Consider the following 18,681-nt stretch of genomic DNA (forward strand, 5'->3'; position numbering starts at 1 on the left):
ATGTGGACATAAACTTGCTTTCATTACGGTTTCATTCTAACAATGCTTTGAACAGTTTTATTGACCTCACCAAAAATATTTTTTTAAATGGCCCATCTTTTAGTTACGTACCTTACAAACAGTTTAATATGCCCAGGTAACATTCCTATGTGGACCTGGAACAAATATTGGAAATTTATAGATATATCTCATAATACCTTTTGGGGGGCTTTTTGGATGGGTGTTTGCTTTTTAGGCTCAAAAGTGCTAAAGATAGGTCAATTCTAATGCTATCTCATTATTCAACTGTATGTATTGCTCTTTCCAGTATGACTGAAGGCTTATTGAGTATTGGTTGCACTAATATTTAGGGGCACTAAAAGCTGTTCTTTGTTCCCTTGTCAAGTGGGATTGTGCCTTTGTAACTTGGATTCAGTTGGTGAAACTTTTCACGTGAGTTTCCAAGTCAATGATGCTATCATCCCCTCGTGGCAATTGATATCCGTAACAGATGGATTTTTTTCTTCCACCACTTAAATTACTCAGCTTGGGCAGACTAGCTCTAGGGAGGGTCTTTACATGGAATTTTGAACTCCGTTTCAGATGACTTAAGACAATACACTACCCACTCATAAATTTTACTTAAAACTGGAGATTGAAAGTCTAATGACTATTCATCTGTGAAAAACAGACTAAGGCTCAAATCCTTTGCAGCTTCGCAAATGGATATAAAAAAAAATAAACAGGACTCAGGTCAGGACTCTGAATGGAAAGATATACTGCTTATGTGGAAATTATCTGTACCAATACACTACCACCCACAACCTTGATTCAGCTTTGCAGACTGTTTTCTCACTGAGGATGTACAAATGAGAAGCTGATCCTGCAAAGCTGGCTTGGCTTCCAAGCACATCTCTCAGTGGGTGGACTGATGTGGTCACCAACGACAAACAACATATTGTCATTTCTTCTCATTGTCTTGTCCAATACATCCATGGAGGGAGTAGTTGTGAGCAATTTTATGTCTCAAAATATGAGTGCTTTTCTGCAGTCCACAGTAGGCTGAATTCTTTTTCAGCTCATTGCTTTTCATTGGTGATAACTTTATGAAATAAATCTCTTTTCAGATAGGATTTTATATTCTAGGTTTCAGTTCATAGGCATTTCTTGGGCTTATACTGGTGTTATAAGATTATCAAATCAATTCCGCTGCTTTTATTTTTACTTAGAAGTTTAGTGGGTTTACTTTTTTCCCAACGTGTAAAGCACATATTTCCCTCTCGTATATCCTGTTAGGAAAATAGTTGTAGTTAGCAACTGCACTTGTATTTAGTTCTCTAGATGTCATGAATGCCTAGCTTTTGGGGAAAGAAAGTAGCTTCAAGGTGTTTTAAAAAAGAAATTTAGAACTTGTAGCATATATTTTATGTATGCATTTCTAAGGCTTCATTTAGGCAGAGCAGCTTAAAAAGTCTCATCATCTCTGGGATGCTTTGTCTTGGCAATAGCCATCACCTAAAATATTATGCTGCACTGAGCAAAAATCTCAGGGTACTGGCTTCCTTAGGTAAAAGAAAAACATAGCTTTCTCTGCTAAATATGGAAAAAGCAGTAAATTTATTTTACTGTCCACATACATCTTAGGGATTAATATTAATTAAGGAAATTAATTAATTTTAGTTGAGAGGAATTATTTATATCTTATTGTCTGACAGTGTTGTGAAGGGAGAGGTTCCTCAAACACGTGATCACAAGGCAGAATATGTGCAGATGAATGAATAGGAGCTAAGCATGATAAATCTTGCGTAATTTTAAAGTAATACTGTCAATTCAGGAATGCTGAAACATTATTTTTCCATAAGTAATAGCAGACAGGAAAAATCCCCAATTTTACAGTGTCAGACCACGGGCAGTTGTGAAGGCCAAGGAGAAACTACCTTTAAATCAAGAAGCTGCCAGTGTTTTCCCATTAAGGTTTTCCTAAGGCTGAAGCAAAGATAAAATGCCACATTTATTACTGTGATGTAAAAGACCATTGCTGGATGACATCGTGGTGCCACTGATTAACCTGTTGACAGCAATAGACCTTACACACGAGTCCAGCTGTGCAGCTTGCTACAAACTTTTTTTAAAAATGAACAGTAAGGATGAGGAAAAATTCCTTAAGCAAGGATTTTTTTTGCCTTTTCTCCTTGCTTGTTTGTTTAAAAGACCTTCCTTTAATTTAAAAAAGAAAAGTTACTAAGAAAAAGAGAAAATTTCCCCCTTTATTTTTTGTAATTTAGAAGTGACAGGAGTCTGTTTCCTTTTTTTTTCCCCTCTTTTTAAATACGTTGATCACATCTGACGACTCCAGTTAAGTTAATTGATCAGCAGTTACATCAAAGCACTTAGTGAGGTTTAGTCTATCACTTAGATAAGATTTGTTCATATTATTAATCCAGAAAGGCTTGGGTTCATAGATTTCCAGAGTAACATAAACCTATACTGGCAGCATATTTTTAGTCTGTATACTTACAGTTACACAAGTCTCTTACTTGTAAGAAAACAGCTCCAAAAAGTGCAACTTAACCAATATCATTATTGTAGCAATTATTTCTAGCTGTCTACTTATAAACACTAGTAATTGCCTGACTCTTTATTCTACAGCATATGCTTTATATCAGCTTCTTTCTGAAAAATAAAACAAGCAGAGAGAGTCCAGTTTTCAGTTGGCTCTAAATGAAGTAATTGCAACTCCACTGGAAATTATGTATCAATTGTTGTATTTATCTAGCAGGCATAAAAGACACCATTTTTGTTTAGATTAACCACAGATACATTTACTTAAATCAATTGGTTTACATATACTGGTCTATTATAGCAATCACACAGTGAATGTATTTATCTACAAATTGAAGTTTGGCTTCTATAACTGTGAGGAACATTGTCTTTTTCTGCTTTACTAGTTTTATCTTTAATCACACTTACAGAGAGCCCTTAATGGGTTGTGAGATCCAATAACTGAGGTGGTAAGGTTAATGGGGCATCTTGATATGCTACACATTTTTGTTGTGAATAATTTTGTATATTAAGTGCAAGAAATCTTTGCCATAGGGAAGTGAGGCAAGAATGTCAGTGGCTAAAGAAGGTGGGTCCAGCTAATGGCTGGTGGCAAAAACGAAGGTTAAGAATGATGAGGGCAGCTGCCTTTAAAGAATGACTTAATTTTAAGATACAACCAACCTGAAATCACAGAATTGTGGAGTCGTTTAGGCAGGAAAAGACCTTTAAGATCATTATATCCAACCATTATCCCAGGACTGCCAAGTCCACCGCTGAACCATGTCCCTAAGCACTGCATCTACATATTTTTTAAACACCTGAAATGTAGCCGTGTAGTAGTATTTTGTCTACCAATGGTAGGTCTGAGGCAGTTAAAATATCAATGCTTAAAAATGACATGTGATTATCTTAATTCACCCTGTAAAAGCAAGGAGATACTGATATCCATTAAGTATCTTTTCTGTATGTGGCTGTACCCACCACGTCCAGATCTTTTGGTCACCTCTCTGGCCATGGAGATGCTGAGCATCACCTCTATTTTCAGTGCAGAAATACAGTACAGAGAAATTTTTTACACAGTGTAAGAATGAACTGTGATGTAGACCATTCCCTGTCAGGATAATTTCAGAGATTTTTGTCTAAATGGTCCATTTGGTAAAAGCATAAGGCTAGCTTCTCACTCAAGCACTCACCATCCTTCTGAATTTATACTACAGGAACCGCTCACAAGCTTGATTCCTACTGTGCCCCTGACTGTACCCTTGGGTGACTGCCTCTCTCACAGGATATTTCCAATGGTGGTGCAGTGTGGAGGCTTTCCTTTGTCAGTGGCTGTTCTTATAATACATCAAACAGGACACTGCGAGACAGGCACATGTAATCCTTAGGACATAAAATACTCTGCATTATCTCTTCCAAGGAAAATCTGCCAGCTAAAGGGGCAGTAGTTGTGTTATTCACCACACCCAGGCAAAGGCTGTGCTTCCCTCCCTGCCACCAGTACAGGTTATCTGTTTATTGTAAAGCATTTAATTTAAACTCTGAATTTGCTCACTGTGCCTTGAGATGTTTAGAGAATTGAAGAAACTGTGCTGCTCAAAAAGCAGCAGGTACTGTGCTTTTGTACAGTACTGATAATCAATAAAATGTAATTTAGCTAAAACAGAAATACTGAAGGTCAATACAGTACAATTTAGCTAAAACAAAAGGCATATTTCTGACAAAAAGCTTCCACAGCAGTAGAGGCAGTAGAAGTGATCCAGAAAACAGTGACATTAGTAAAACTGCAGGTGGAATTATTTTTTTTTTTAATATACAAACGCTCATGTACAAACTTTCAAGCAGAATGGCAGAGTGAGCAGTAGGCATTTGTAAAGTTATCAGCTGAAAGCTGTTTTAAAGAACATTAGCTAAACACGTTTCTGCTACTGCGCTTCTACCAGACATGCACTCCCACACACCCCAAAAACCGTATGCCAAACCTGGTATAAAAAAATGTTGCCACAGAAACCCTCCTGTGTGTATTGAGTACTTTTCTTTGTCATTTGTACATAAAATAGACTGAAAAATGTCTTTTAACAGCCAGATCATCCATCCCTGGGATGTAAGAAATTCCATGGGATATGATAAAACTTATTTTAAAAAATAAAGACAGAACTAAATGTAGCATGTAATCATTTAGCTTGAGACGGGAGGAAAAATGGTCCTGTTCAATGAAATGTACAGGAAACATTTAGGAGACGAGAATATAACTTTCAGGATTGTTAAACAAAGAGAGAAATAAAACTGATATGAATTCTCTCATTTTTCATTAGAATTTTGAATTTCCAGCAAACTCCTGGGTGTTCATTTTGTACGTTACCAAAGTGCCATATACAGAGCTAGAGAAATAACAGGAGGTTTGGGGTTTAATGTAACTCCCAGAGTTAGCCCAAATCCACAAGTGTGCAATGTATATAGAGAAAAACTGTTCACACACAGTCTTACTTAAAGCTGCTTAACAGCTTAAAATGGTAAAAAATCCTTAACACAATTTAAGAACTTAAACCACTTAAGCTGTTTGAAGCAGCTTGTGAGTTTGGAGAGTTTTGGTGTGGGTGGGAGAGGCATCCCTGCTGAGCTGCAGTCTGGGGACAGGGCTGGTGGGCTCCCGCGCGGCGTGTCCCAGGAAGGGGACCCTTTTGGAGCCATGCTTGTGCAGGCTGGAGGCGGCGTGGTGGAGAAGATGGAAGAGTTTTCTACATATTTTTACATAATAGTGTGTGTATGCCTGGATTGCTTCGCTTTAAATAGTGTTGCAGGGAATCTTACAAGTTGTGAGTTGTAAGCAGTGGCACATCCCCCCAAGTGAAACAGGGAGAACGGAGGCAGAAATATGTTGTCTGTGACAAGTCTTCAGCTGTGGAAAACAGTTTCAGCCCATGGTCCAAGGGAAGGGTCCTCAGGAGCACTGCAAAGAGATCTTCTGCAAGAGCTGCAAGGCAAAATGTTTTGCTTTTGTGGCTCCGGGAGTTGGAGACAGGTGGGAGGTGGCATGAGTGGGCCTCTGGATGTTTGGAGCTGGTTTGGTTTTTTTCTGAAATATTCTGTTTGGGAAAAAGAAATGGTGAGGGGGGAGGCAGGGAGGGTTGCTTTAGTCTGACAGCATTAGTCAGTCAGTCCTGTCAGAAGCATGTAGTTGTTAGGTGAAGCCATATGTTTATAAAACATAAAATAAACCATTACTTATGAGATCCAATTTGGTCCCTTCTGCTGCACATGGTGGTCGATGGTTGAATGTGTGTCTGTGTGTCTGTGTGTGCATACACCCCGATGAAAGCAATGGTGGCACTGCACAGAAGCCCTGCGTGAGGACAAAGGGAGGAGGCACAGGAATGGGAATGAACATCTGAAGGTGGAAAACAGCTAGGATGCTGCTTCTGAGGGCAGTGATGCCACCTCAAATGTTTTGCAACTTGGTCTGGTTTTCATTGATGCAGGCCGTGATTTATACCTTTCTGTGCAGAAAAGACTGTAAAACAGGAGTGAATTATATTCTGTACAATTTGAAAATAAATGGTGCATTCACAGCCACTCATGTTGAGGCCCATTTGCACTTCCAGAGTGGTATGATGAAGTTAGGCCTGTGTGTGAATGAAAAATGCCTGTTTTACCAGAGGCTGTGAAAAGCGAGCAAGTGAGAGAGACTTAGTGGAAATTGGAAGCGAGACTTATAGCTGTTTATTTAAAACAATGGTATTGATTTAGAGTCAGATGGAGCAGTGGTGTAACTGCAAACTAATTCTACTGAATTCTGCGAGGTATTTCTGCTGGTGCTGATGGATCTGGAAGTTTATATTTACAATCTGAGTTTTTCCTGTGCTCGAATAGGTCTTGCTTGCACTACATTCTTGTGCAAACTTGGCATCATAATATTTAACAGGAATGTTATCTGTCCAAAAAAAATCTTTGCTGCGGTGAAAAAGAGCTCAGGTATAGTTAAATTCATAAGATCTCTATACAATTAAATCACTCCTTGGTTTTCTTTTGTGATGAGGAAAGAGATGTGCAAATGATACTAGGTGAGGGTAAGGGCTTTCTGACTAACGAGAGACATAAAAAAACCCCCAACATTTAATGAATGAAATCTTGGTAATGTACTATATAATACTAATATCTTGATATCGCTTGAATTTCAGAACATTTCAAGATCTGTCCAAACAAATGGATATATCTTACGGTACAGTGAGGGATTCAGCAGTGTATGAATACTTTAAAGCAAAAGGGACCAACCCTTTGGAGCAGGATAACACATTTGCTGAACTGTGGAGGACTATCAGTAAGAATAATGGGGCAGATAATTGTGTATCGAACCCTTCTGAAGGCATCAGGAAGGTAAGACTGGATCACAGGGTTTTTAATTTAATTTTTGTTCTGTATCAATGTTGTTTGCGTGGAGTTAATACTGTTAAGTCACAGGAAAGCAATTACGTAGTCATTAAAAAAATATCCATATCTAAAGTTCCTTTTAGTAACTCAATAGCAGGTAAGAATCATATTTTGAGGTCATTGTTTTGAATTTAAGTACTTTAGCTCTGCCTAAGTCTTCAGTATAAAAGCCCTTCTTTGCGTCTGGCCATAAGTTTTCTCAGTTTCTTGGGAGCTCTGATAATGCTATTTTGAATGTTATTCTTTACATTATACAGGTACTAACACTTGTTCATTGCTCGAGTGTTTTGTTTTTTTTTTCTCTGAGTTGGTGGATTGAACTTATTGGAAACATGAGTAAGAATCGAGAGATTCACTGAACGTATACTCAGTTCCCTTAGAACAGGAATTTAATGCAAGGCTTTGTTTATGCCAAACTTTAAAAAAATGCATATACTCTTTCACATGTCACTGTGCTTTCACATTTTATCTCAGATACGGCTACTCAATTTTTTTGATGAAACTGAGCATTGATGTGGGATTCAAGGAGTGATAAATAAAAGCTTGGGATCCTACATCATTGTGCCGAGTCCTGTGATAAATAACCCTGGTTCACATCATGCAAATACAAATGTTCACGCTTTCTCACTCTTAATCTGCCTCCGTTCCCTGCTTCCCATCTTGTAGCTCAGCAAAACCAGATACTAAATACCATCAAAGCACATGTGTCCAGGAGTATGTTATGGCAGAAGGGATGAAGACACGATGACGAAAGTTTAATGTGCTGCTTCTTTATTGAAAAGTGTCCTCTTTATTTGTCAATTGATTTTTTTCATAAAACAAGCTAACATCTGTTATTAACATAGTGATTGATCAGAGTTATTCTGCTGCCAGTGAATGTTACTAGTTCTTTCTGCTTTCATAAGTGGGAAATAATAAAATGATTGGGGCTTGGGTCTCTTATTTCTTTGAACCTTTGAAACCTTTTCTGAGCAGTCAGAGGGAAAGCATCCAAAATTTAATGGTTTTTACAGCACCATAAGGGGTGTGAACACAATAACACAGGCCATCCCATTCCTGAAATCCAAGTCCTTTAATATAAGATTTGCAACTGTTTGTGTGACTTTGGGACAAAATAGTTACACAAACACTTGTGTCTTCTCAGCAGAGGAGTATTTAGTCAGTAGTTTTGTATCCGCCTGCCTTTTCTCCCATCTCCCAGCTGAGCTTTACTTAAGCCCTCTGCCCTCAGCTCAGATAGCTTTTCTTCCTTGGGACAAGGTAGAGCTCTGGCAATAGCAAAGTCTGCAGTGTGTTGATTCATTCTTTTTTTTTTTTTTTTATCTGCTCTGCACTTTGTGAAAATGAGGCCTCTATTTTGAGATAGTTTGTTAGCATTTAAAGGAGGTAAAAATAGAGACATTAAGTACTCTTCTATGTATCCTAGCATTAAAATGAATAATAAAACAGTTTAGCTTAGAAAAATGCACAGTATTTTTTTTTATTTTTTTTTTTCATTTTTACCATTCTTATGCCAGTGGATGCTCTTTAATGATGAGCTTGTAAATACTTTCATTCTGTAAGCCTACTGCATGCTGCCATTTATGATAGCTAGTTTTGCCGAAGCCAGAAATGTAACTGTAGATTGGCAGGCTGTTTAGAATACCAATTATATTGTTTGTATGGAGCTGACAGTTCCATCCTATCTAGGTGGATAACTTTTCATATTAAGTTTGATTTCAATATTGTGGGGTGAGTTTTATATAACTTGATCAGCTCACTCAATTAATGTCACTGATAAATTTACTTCAGTCCCCGAAGCTGACCGAAGCTTCTATTTGATTAGACACCTACGTAAATTTGGCTTAACATTTAATAACGCTGTCAACTAAACTGTTGTATTTTTAGTTTAAGTGTCGCTCTTCCTGGCTCATTGAGCTCTTTGAATAAACAGACAAGTTTTCCGTGTCAAGTATTATGGATAGAAATTCTGTGTTTTCTAAATGAGAATTTATGTCAGCCAAAGAAATGGAACTTTCTATCTGTAATAACGTACTGCTGCATGAGAGGTGTAAATGTGCCTTTAAAATGTACTTTTAAATGTACCATTTAGAAATGGGAAATCTAAATCTCTTTAGCATAAAAAGATCCCTGCAGCAATTTTTCTGAATGATGACTTGCCTGAGAATGCAAAAAAAGCAAAGCACTCCCTTTCTCCCCTCCTTCCCCTTTCCATTTTCTTCAGTCACTGTTCAGCTGCAGTTGCAAAACAGAGGAATGCTGCTTCAACACAAAACAGGAGAGTGCTGCTTATTTATGGTACAGGCAGGTCGTTCAGATGTTTGTTCCATTTACATACCTCCATTTCCCAGAGATTTTCCTACTCCCGTTGACTGCCTAAAAACAAAAGGATAATAGTTGGAAGAAAGTCCTGAAAGCTTTTGTGACACTTGGTTGCTATGGCAGAGGTCTCTTTTCAGACACAGCCCAGTCCCTGTAGCCACAGTGACCATCTCCCATTGTCCAGGCACAGCTTTCGCTGCACTGGGAGAGCTCCGGAAAGGGCGTTAATGCACTGCAAAGTTATGTATGCACCAGAAGGACATTTCACAGCCAGGGGGACAAGTTGCTTTTGTTGTACTCCCAAGGCAGTTGAGAATGGTCATTGCAGATGGAAAACATCCTCCTATTCATAAATGTCTCTGTGTAGCAAAAGAGGAGGTTAACAGACAAATCACCAGTCCATACAAAATGCTATTTTGCCACTCAGGTTTCCTGGTTACAAACAGATGTGGATTAACTAATGTCGTATGGAAAGTTTCTTTCTGGTTCAAGGTACAGCCAGGATCCCCAAGAAGCGTGTGGTGGGTAGCTCCTGCCGTCTTTTCCCAGGTGGACATTGGTACTGGAATCACACTAAGCCACTTGTAAATCTCAGCAAACTGTTTTGATTTGCCAGTGGCAATCAGTTCTTCAGGGTACCTATTTATTACCAAAACATACGTAATAACCTGTGGCTTTTTTTTTCATTGTGGGCAGCCATTTTTGCTTTGAAAAATGAAGTAGTAGGATTCTTATGTAATCCCATACATATATTTTATATATATACATAGGATAATTAAACTCCTATTGTATTATTTAAAAGTGTTACTTTGGTGGAGACCGTTTGTTCCCCTGTTCAATCAATCTGGTGCAAAAATTTCTCTAGATCCTTTCTTTTCTTCCTGTGTATCACTTTTGATGAAAAGTGATCAAAACCAAATACAGTACAAAATGTGAATGTATCATTGATTTAAGCAATGGCACAGTAAGATTTTATTTCTTCCCTTTTTTTGCTTCCATCAAAAAGTTTCTTTCCCTTAATGAAGACTAAACATTAAATGATAATGTTTCTTGTTGAACAGTCACCTCCATTCATTTTTAGTTTGGGAGTAAAAGTATTTTACATTTTTGATGAATAGTGGTTTTTTTTAATTATTTTTTTTCCAAGAATTTATTTTCCACAATGAATTTTATACTGTGAATTGCGGTTCCTCATCCATATGTTTTCATGGGTCCTCAAAAATTTCTCCATTTCTCAACCCATCAGCCTTTGGAGTAAAAGCAAATGCTTCCTTAAACCTGAATATGATTCATCCTTTACTGGCTCCTTAATTACATTAATTTTTAAATCATTTCAACAGGATTAAATGACATGTTTTCTTTTCATTAGAGCTGTGTTGCTTCTCTTAAAGCACTTTTTTATTGATAATAAATGTTATCCAAGCATGGTTTTGAACTATTAATGCCAATGTAAAGGTCACTTTTTGATATTTCTGTAGTATCAGCCATATAATGGGATCAGCCACAGTGACACTCTGTTCTGGCAGTAAATTAATCATGAATGTTGCATTATTCTAGCACTTTTTTCTGTAGTATGGTAGCGTCTTCATAAGTTTCAGATAAATCACAGACATATCAGTGATTAATCTGAAATCCATCTTTTTTCAAGTTTTTATTATTTCTTACCATGCTTTATTTGAAAAAAACATTGTTTTGCCATGAGTAAGCCAGGTTCCTTTGAACAATATTCTTCCATCTCCCTCCACATTGAAGAGTGACATTATGAGGTTGCTTACTGCTTTTTAGAAGTATTACTATTCTCTTTGTGGTCCTTCTTACATCTAGGAAGCAATCTTCCTTGGTCTTTAAATTTTGCATGATTATGAAGAAGAAATATTTTTAATATAAGTTTTGCTTTGGGTGTTTTGGGTTTTTTTGTTTTGTTTTGTTTTTTTCATTCTTTCCCTTAAGGCTGTTTTCTTAAAACCTCTTCAACTAAAGACAAATCTGGTGTCTTTGGTGTACATCACCATGGTAGTCCTACCTGGGTGGAATATATGTGTGCTGTTTTGGCTGAAATTATGTTAAAGAAGTTTTTGAAAGTTTAACTGAGCTATTTTTGTTTTGTTCTGCAATATGTCTTCACGCTGAGAGTCACAATAAGGCCATAGCAAAGGAGCAAAATATGAGAGCCTATTAAAAGTCTAATTCTGTGTTTCATTTCAGTCATTCAAGTTATCTTACCTATTCTCAGCTGGAATTTGCCACATTCCCTTTTACCATCTCTTTCTATATGTTATTTTTGCAATGATGTCTGATCACTGAACATTTTTATGGGCTCTAAAAACATACAGTGCAGGCCTTAGATAGCTGGGCTGTGAATGCAAGAGCCTGAGGATACGGATCTTTGCTGGACTGTGATCAGGACTTGGTTGCATGGGTAGGTACATGTGTCATGTGCAGCTAGGGAGTTTTGATGAGTTTCCAGCACATACATCCCATGGGTCAGTGCCAGGTGTCTCCTGTAATTCTTAGTCTTCCTGCCTCCAGTACTGCTCTGGCCTGGAAGCTGAGGGGTATGCACATGTGCACACACGCATTCTTTCATGTGACAAAAATTAAAAGTTTAAACTACTTTGATTTTTTTTTTAATTTGATTTTTGGTTTTAAATAAGTGTCAATTTGATTGTAGTTGGCTAGTAAAGGTATATAAAAAGTAAAATATCTCAAACACATGTATGTGTGTGGCTCTGTGTCTTGTACATACATTTTTCAAAAGTTGTCAGTTTTTCTTTAAATTGAACAAATTATACTGTTTAACTGTCACAACAGATGTCAACAGGGATGTGAAAGATGCTGAATTTAAAGAGCAACTAAATACTTGGTCATAAGGAAGCTTTCCATGCAATGAACACACTAATAGTACGAGGTCTCCACTCTTCAGACAAGAAAACTATGCAAGTGGAAGAAGATTTGGAAGAGAGAAATTATCCCTTAGGAAAAAGGGATCTTTGACGATTCGGGTTTTAGCAGACAGGGGAAACAGTCTCACATCCAGTATTTCTGGGAGTTGAGAAGTATGCGTAGCTAAGAGTTTAAAACTCAGATTCCTGTTTATGCTAAAATGATCGGGCTGTCAGAGAAATAATGCTCTACAGATGTAATGGCACTGGATAGAACAATTTATGCCATAAAAAATATAAAACTTATATGAATAGGCTTGGCAGATTTTGTTTATTAACCACTTATACATGTGGGCTATAACTTAGGATGCAACATTCCAAATGCAAGAGAAGTAGACTTTTTCAGAAGATCTGCTGTCCAACATCTAAGTCAATGTACAAAGCTCTTCTCTATAAAATAACATAGGAAAACTGAGGCTTGAAAAGTAGAATCAATAATGTGATTTTTCACAAGGAATTGTCTTATAATTTAAGTCAGATGTTTGAAGAAGACTGTGTTCCTCAATTATTACTAAGAAAAAGATGTGGAATGTATGACATGTTGTCACTGTTCTTCTTTTCTAATTTGTAAATTTGAAAAGGTGATTTACAGAGCAATTCTAAAACAACCAGAGGCTATAGCTCTTTAAAACAAACATTAAAAAAAAAAAACACAAAACAAAACAAACAAAAAAATCCAAACGAAAAACCAAGCCCCCCAAAAAACCCACACCAGAAAAACGCAAGACACATTTTATCACAGTGATTTAGGCCAAATCTTTTATGGGTCTTCTCTTTCTGTACTTCTATCAGGCAAGTTTTTGTTCTCTAATATCACAGATTTTGAATAAATACTAACAAGTGCTGTTGTCTTTGGTTCCATGAGTTTCTATTTTAATGCACTTGAACCTGAACAGTTTTCTGTTTTGGTACCAGAGGTACCAAAAGCCTAGGTAGTATTTACCATAGAACACAACCTGCCTGGGTTGTGCAAAAAATAGGGCTTTGGATGGTCCTTCCCTGCCAGGAGCACCAGTGGGGGGGTGCCCATTGCCTGTTGTCCCTAAGCAGGCAGAAAGCCTATCAGCACCATTGCAGATGTGAAGGCACAAAATGTGAATCATTAAAGCCCATCACAGGAACAGCAGAGGACAAGATGCAGAGATTTGCTGCTAACAACCCAGTTAGTTATGGCTATGTGATCATTCAGAAGATACCTTTGGAAAGCACATTTTAGGCTTCCAAGAACGTAGGTTGCTGGCTGAATTTAAGCTAGATGCCTTGAGGAATCACTCCCTTGCCATCCTTAATTTTTTTATGCATCCTTGTGTTGATAGGTTATGAAGCCTTTTCTGGCTGTTGCGTACAGTAAAAAGTGGTTTGCTTGTTGCTCCCACTTTATGCCACAATTACCAGTTTAGGTAGACAGCCAGGTATATTTTATGTATATTACAATGTAGATGTGGAAGTCTTGCTCTGGTCTGGTTTCATACAGTGACATTGAAGTGAGAGATACTTTTATCAATATGCTAGTTTAATGAGTCGTGTCAGTTTAATCAATGTATGATTTTAACAGTAGAGTCTGTGGGTCCTATTTGAATAAATTCTGTAAGGTCCATACTGTACTTCAGATTTTAATGATGTTTTGTAGTAGTATTGCAATAACTATCTGAGGCTATGTGCATTAATTACTGTTACTGAACTGACCAGAGAGGTGGCAAAAGAGAAGGTGGGGACAAACACACGATAATGGCATGTGCATAACAAACAATTATTTTCAGAATGCTCAGTATAGGTTCTTTTAAATCTTTCCAAAGAGGAAAGATATAACATTTTTACTCTGTTTTAACTCAGAAACAAATCTGGGGATCTTTGATTGCCTTTATTGCAGATAAAAGGGAAGGGGGGTGGGAGGGGGGGAGAAACATGTAGATTGTGGCAAATGGCTTACAGAAAATCCAGACAACATACTTTTAATTTTTGTTTCCCTGGATTCTACCCACTAGAGGATAACTCACCCATTTGATTTATTGTCATATTTAAACAACTGTCAGGGACTTCAGAAAGCTGCAGTTTATATCAAAGCACGGTGAAGTAAAATTAGCTAAATTGCTCAAGTGAAGAATGCAATATGATAAAATAACTAAGGGAGGCTTACAGGTGAATTCAAAACCAAGCTTACACAAAAAGGGAAACTATGTGGAAGGATGAGCTAACTCCATGCCAGAGCTGGAGCCATTTGCTAGGGGAGCTTGGTTATGCATAAAGAAACATGTGCAGGACTTCAGCTCCTTGCCTTGCTTTGTTCTGACCTAAAAAAACCCTGAAATCACCCAAAATTTTAAAAAAAATTAAAAAAAAAAAAAGTCTTGGAGGTCTACATTTGTGACTACTCATTTATTTGCATCAGATATTCCAGCCCATCTGTTCCGTTGTGCTCTCTGTGCTCACTAGAGACTTAAAAACATACTACTTAAATATATTAGGAAACCAATGATTACTTTAACCAAACAAAATGATTACTTTTTTCTTTATTGAATCCCTATCCAGAGATGTTTCTTACATCTTATGTTAAGTAAGGTGATTTACATTCATCATATGCTCTGCATGCAGGCATTGGTTTGAATCCAAATTAAGGCTGACATTTAAGGACATCTGCGTGGGTGTGCACTAAAATAAAGCAATATTTGTCCCAAAACTGAGATAATAGGAGATGCTGGTGACTTTTCTTACCTGTGAAAAAATGAGGGAGTTCTTTAAGCTCAGAGCATGCCTTTTGTTACAGGACAAAAGGTTATAGCTCTGAGAAGGGGCTTTGTGTTTTTACATATTTATATGAGAAAAGCTGCAATGTTATCATTTTGGTGACTATGATGACTAGGAAGCACCACTTAGTGCTCATACTGTACCCATCTAGTTACAGGAATGTATATAACTGGTCACATCCCATGTCTCTTACAAAACATACATCAAATTTCATCAGCTGAGGCAACAGCTTTCATTTATAATTAATAACCTGTTAGGTAAGCTTTGCCTACACTTACAGTTGGCTATGTTATCCTATGTATTCCTATTAAAAATGGAAGACATTTTAGCAAGGTTAGAAGTAGATGAGGTAGTTAGGAGGGAAGAGTGTTAGAAATGTGCTAAGGTGGAGGTCTACAGATAAATGGTGACCTAATGAAATACCACCATGGAATAATTACAAGCTCAGGGTTTGCTTGGCTTGGCTTTTGTCCTATCTAGAAATGTGGTTTAGTTTATATTTGTGTTCATGCTGTATTTACAGGCAAAGAAAGGAAACTATGCTTTCCTGTGGGATGTGACAGTGGTGGAATATGCTGCGCTGACAGATGATGAATGCTCTGTGACAGTCATTGGAAACAGCATCAGCAGCAAAGGATACGGGATAGCACTCCAGCATGGAAGTCCCTACAGAGATCTTTTCTCCCAGAGGTAAATTGAAACAAAGCTTGTTTTATAGGATTCCTGTCTACAACCAGCAACCATTTGTGGTTCACATCAATTTTGGCAATTATTGAATAAAGGACAGTGAGTAAGTGACAGCAGAAAGGTTACGAGTTCAGGATTCAGCAAAGCTGCTACTTCTGCTCTTCATACATCTGCTTAGGGAGGAGGGGACTGGAGGTGGTGTGTGGCCTCGTAACTCCAGGCAGCAGTACCTCTGGCAGAAAAAGGACTGATGTTCAGAGCTCTGTATGAGCTAGGGGAGAGATTGAAGAGAGCTCTTTGATTCACGCTACGTTTTGCAGGCTATGAAGCAACACGTTGCTCCCTACAGTAAGCGTGTAATAATGCCCTGGTTTATCCTTTAGGGTGGAGAGACAGGTCGAAGGCTTAGAGCGGTACAGGAAAACAAGAATTGCTACATATTGCACGGGATTGCCAAGACTGAGACTATAAAACTATGCCATTTAGTGATCTCTGAGATGTCAGCTAGGAATATCTTTTTTCACATGAATGTGTACACTGAAATGAAGACATGCAGTTGTGCAGGCATGTGTGGCCTCAGCAGAAGGTGAGCGGGTGCTCTGCTCCAGGAAGGGGGTTGAAGTAAGATTTCCTTGTCTTGCTCCTTCTTTATAAAAAGGAGTAAAACTCCAGCTGTGTAACCAGAAACAAAGCTGCCTCCAGAGAAAAGATTGTTAGTAAACAGCTAGAACACTTATCAAACCAAATCCAAAATGAATCATTCATGGACAGAAAGGACACTTCACAAGAGACAAAACAATGATTAATTAGCAACTGTTAACACAGTAATTCAGGCATGAAGTAACAGCATTGAAGTAAAATCTTTTTGAATAAGCTACGTTTGCTGAAGTAAATGAGTTGGTTGCTGCTTAAACAGATTTGTGTTGTGGCACACAAACAGTAGCATGTTTAGTCTCACATGATTTTGAAATTATTGTGAGAGCAGCAGTGGAGTGGGTTGAGCGTTTCGCTAGTGGGACCAGCTGTTGCAGCTGAATGTAGCCAGACCAGCCATGACTAACTGGAATATGGTGATTTCCCTTGGAAGTGCTTCTTGCATTGCAGTGGAATTTTTTTACAGTCTCTTCTTTTTCTAAAGTTACCCAGTGGAGTTTACCTGCTGCTGTAAGTAGAAAGAAATCTTGCTGTAACAGAGTTTCAGAGTGAGAATGCTGCACGGTGGTGATGGTGGTGGTGGAATGGAGTTTTGAATGGTGGGACAGTAGATTTAAGAGTTATGTGACATACAGAAAAGATGAAAAAACTGAAAGAGTATCATTGAAAATAATACTTGTCTTCTGAAATTTCTGCAGGATCCTAGAGTTGCAAGAAAGTGGAGATTTGGATGTTCTTAAACAGAAATGGTGGCCACGGATGGGACGTTGTGACCTGAATAGCCATACCAATGCACAGACAGATGGGAAGGCACTCAAGCTTCACAGTTTTGCAGGCGTTTTCTGCATTTTAGCAATAGGCCTTCTTCTTGCATGCTTGGTGGCAGCATTGGAGTTGTGGTGGAACAGCAACCGTTGTCATCAAGAAACACCGAAAGAGGTCCATAACTTTTATTCTTATCACAATTAAAAGTAGAAAACACAAAAGAAAGAGCAAGGAAGTGGAAGTTGTGGGATTTTAGGTGCTCTCATACAATAAATTTGATATATTTTGATTTGCCATACTAAGCTTTGCATATAACTTTTTGGGTGGTTGTTTCTAAACAAATAAAAAACCCCAACAAAACGTGTCTTTTGTGCACACGGAAGGTGCCAAACTGACAACCCTGGAGACTAAAGTCCTCTATTTGTAGAGCAGGTACAGCATGGGCAGCAGCAGTGCAAACTTCCCCACATTGCCCCACCAATGTGCCTCAGTCCTAAGCTGGTGAGACCACCTTTAGGGGTAAGAGAGTAGTTCAGAAACACACCCTTGGCCTCTCCGCTGTGAGTGACTGGGAGACCAGTCATGGGCACCCATTTGTGCCGCCAGTGGTAATGTTTTCTGTGATCTGAGACCCCCTGCGTTGGCTGTGAGAGCCATATCTATCCTGCACAGGCTGTGCAGCTGCCAGCCAGCTGGTAGCTGTTTTCCTTCATGGCTGACCTAGGCTGAGTTTGAAGAGGTACATGAACAATTAAAAATAAACCAGCTAGTTATTAATTGAATAAGCCATATTGCCATGACACTGTTGAAATGCTTCCTTTCTTTTGAAATCAGTTTTATTTCTAAAAGTAGGAGACTCTGAGTAAACCAACCTTCATATAACATATTTTACCTAGGAAAATACATCTGAGAATTCCTTCGGTTTGAAGTTTTCATGCACAGCAGCAGTAGTTAGCAATGCTATGATAGAATAATCAGCACACACTCAGACCTGTCTTGCATGAAGCCTGTATTTGTTTACGTAGATTAAATGTTTAACAGACTAACCTCTTGTAATTTTGGAGACGCTGAGGCATTTGTAGGTGCTTTCATCTTGGAGCAGATGTTTGTTACAAGCAAATAATAGCAGTGAGCTACACTACAGCTGGAAAACGGTGCATAGCCCATCAATTCCAATCTATGTTTCTCAAGTTGCCAGGAGTACTACGCTAATTGACATACCTATCACCTGTAAGCAATTCTGGCAAATGGGACCTGGAGATATATGTTGCAGTCTGTAATGCTGTGAAATATTTATCAGTAAGATTCCATTCTTCTGAGTTCCTGCTTCTCCCATTTGAATTCATCCATCAAGTGCTTGGTGATAAACATCTGTACCATGTTTGTGGGACAAAGCTGTAAAGTCACTTGCCTGTGGCTCCACTACATGCAGCAGTGAAAGGGAAATGTTGGTAAAAGGAAGCATGGCTCCAGTTTGCACAATGCAGTACTCCAAAAGCAGGCACAGGGAGAGCGTGAGTAGGTACTCTTGCTTATAAAGTAGGTTTCATATGAAGAGAAGTGCGTCTTTCATTGCTCTTTGGTTAAATACTGTAGAATTTTGCCCCGCTGCCTT

The 18,681-nt window shown here is 38.2% G+C and overlaps 1 protein-coding gene across 1 annotated transcript in view; it reads left to right on the forward strand.

Moving 5' to 3' along the window:
• The window catches only part of GRID1 (glutamate ionotropic receptor delta type subunit 1), a 541,426-nt gene that overhangs the window by 505,530 nt on the left and 17,215 nt on the right, over window positions 1-18,681 (forward strand). Inside the window, exons 13-15 of the mRNA XM_005236732.3 lie at window positions 6,702-6,897; window positions 15,484-15,650; window positions 17,000-17,240. Coding sequence (XP_005236789.2) covers window positions 6,702-6,897; window positions 15,484-15,650; window positions 17,000-17,240 — 604 coding nt within the window. The remainder of the gene's footprint in view (window positions 1-6,701; window positions 6,898-15,483; window positions 15,651-16,999; window positions 17,241-18,681) is intronic.

The sequence above is a fragment of the Falco peregrinus genome, chromosome 1 (genome assembly GCF_023634155.1).
Source record: "Falco peregrinus isolate bFalPer1 chromosome 1, bFalPer1.pri, whole genome shotgun sequence".
NCBI lineage: Eukaryota > Metazoa > Chordata > Aves > Falconiformes > Falconidae > Falco > Falco peregrinus.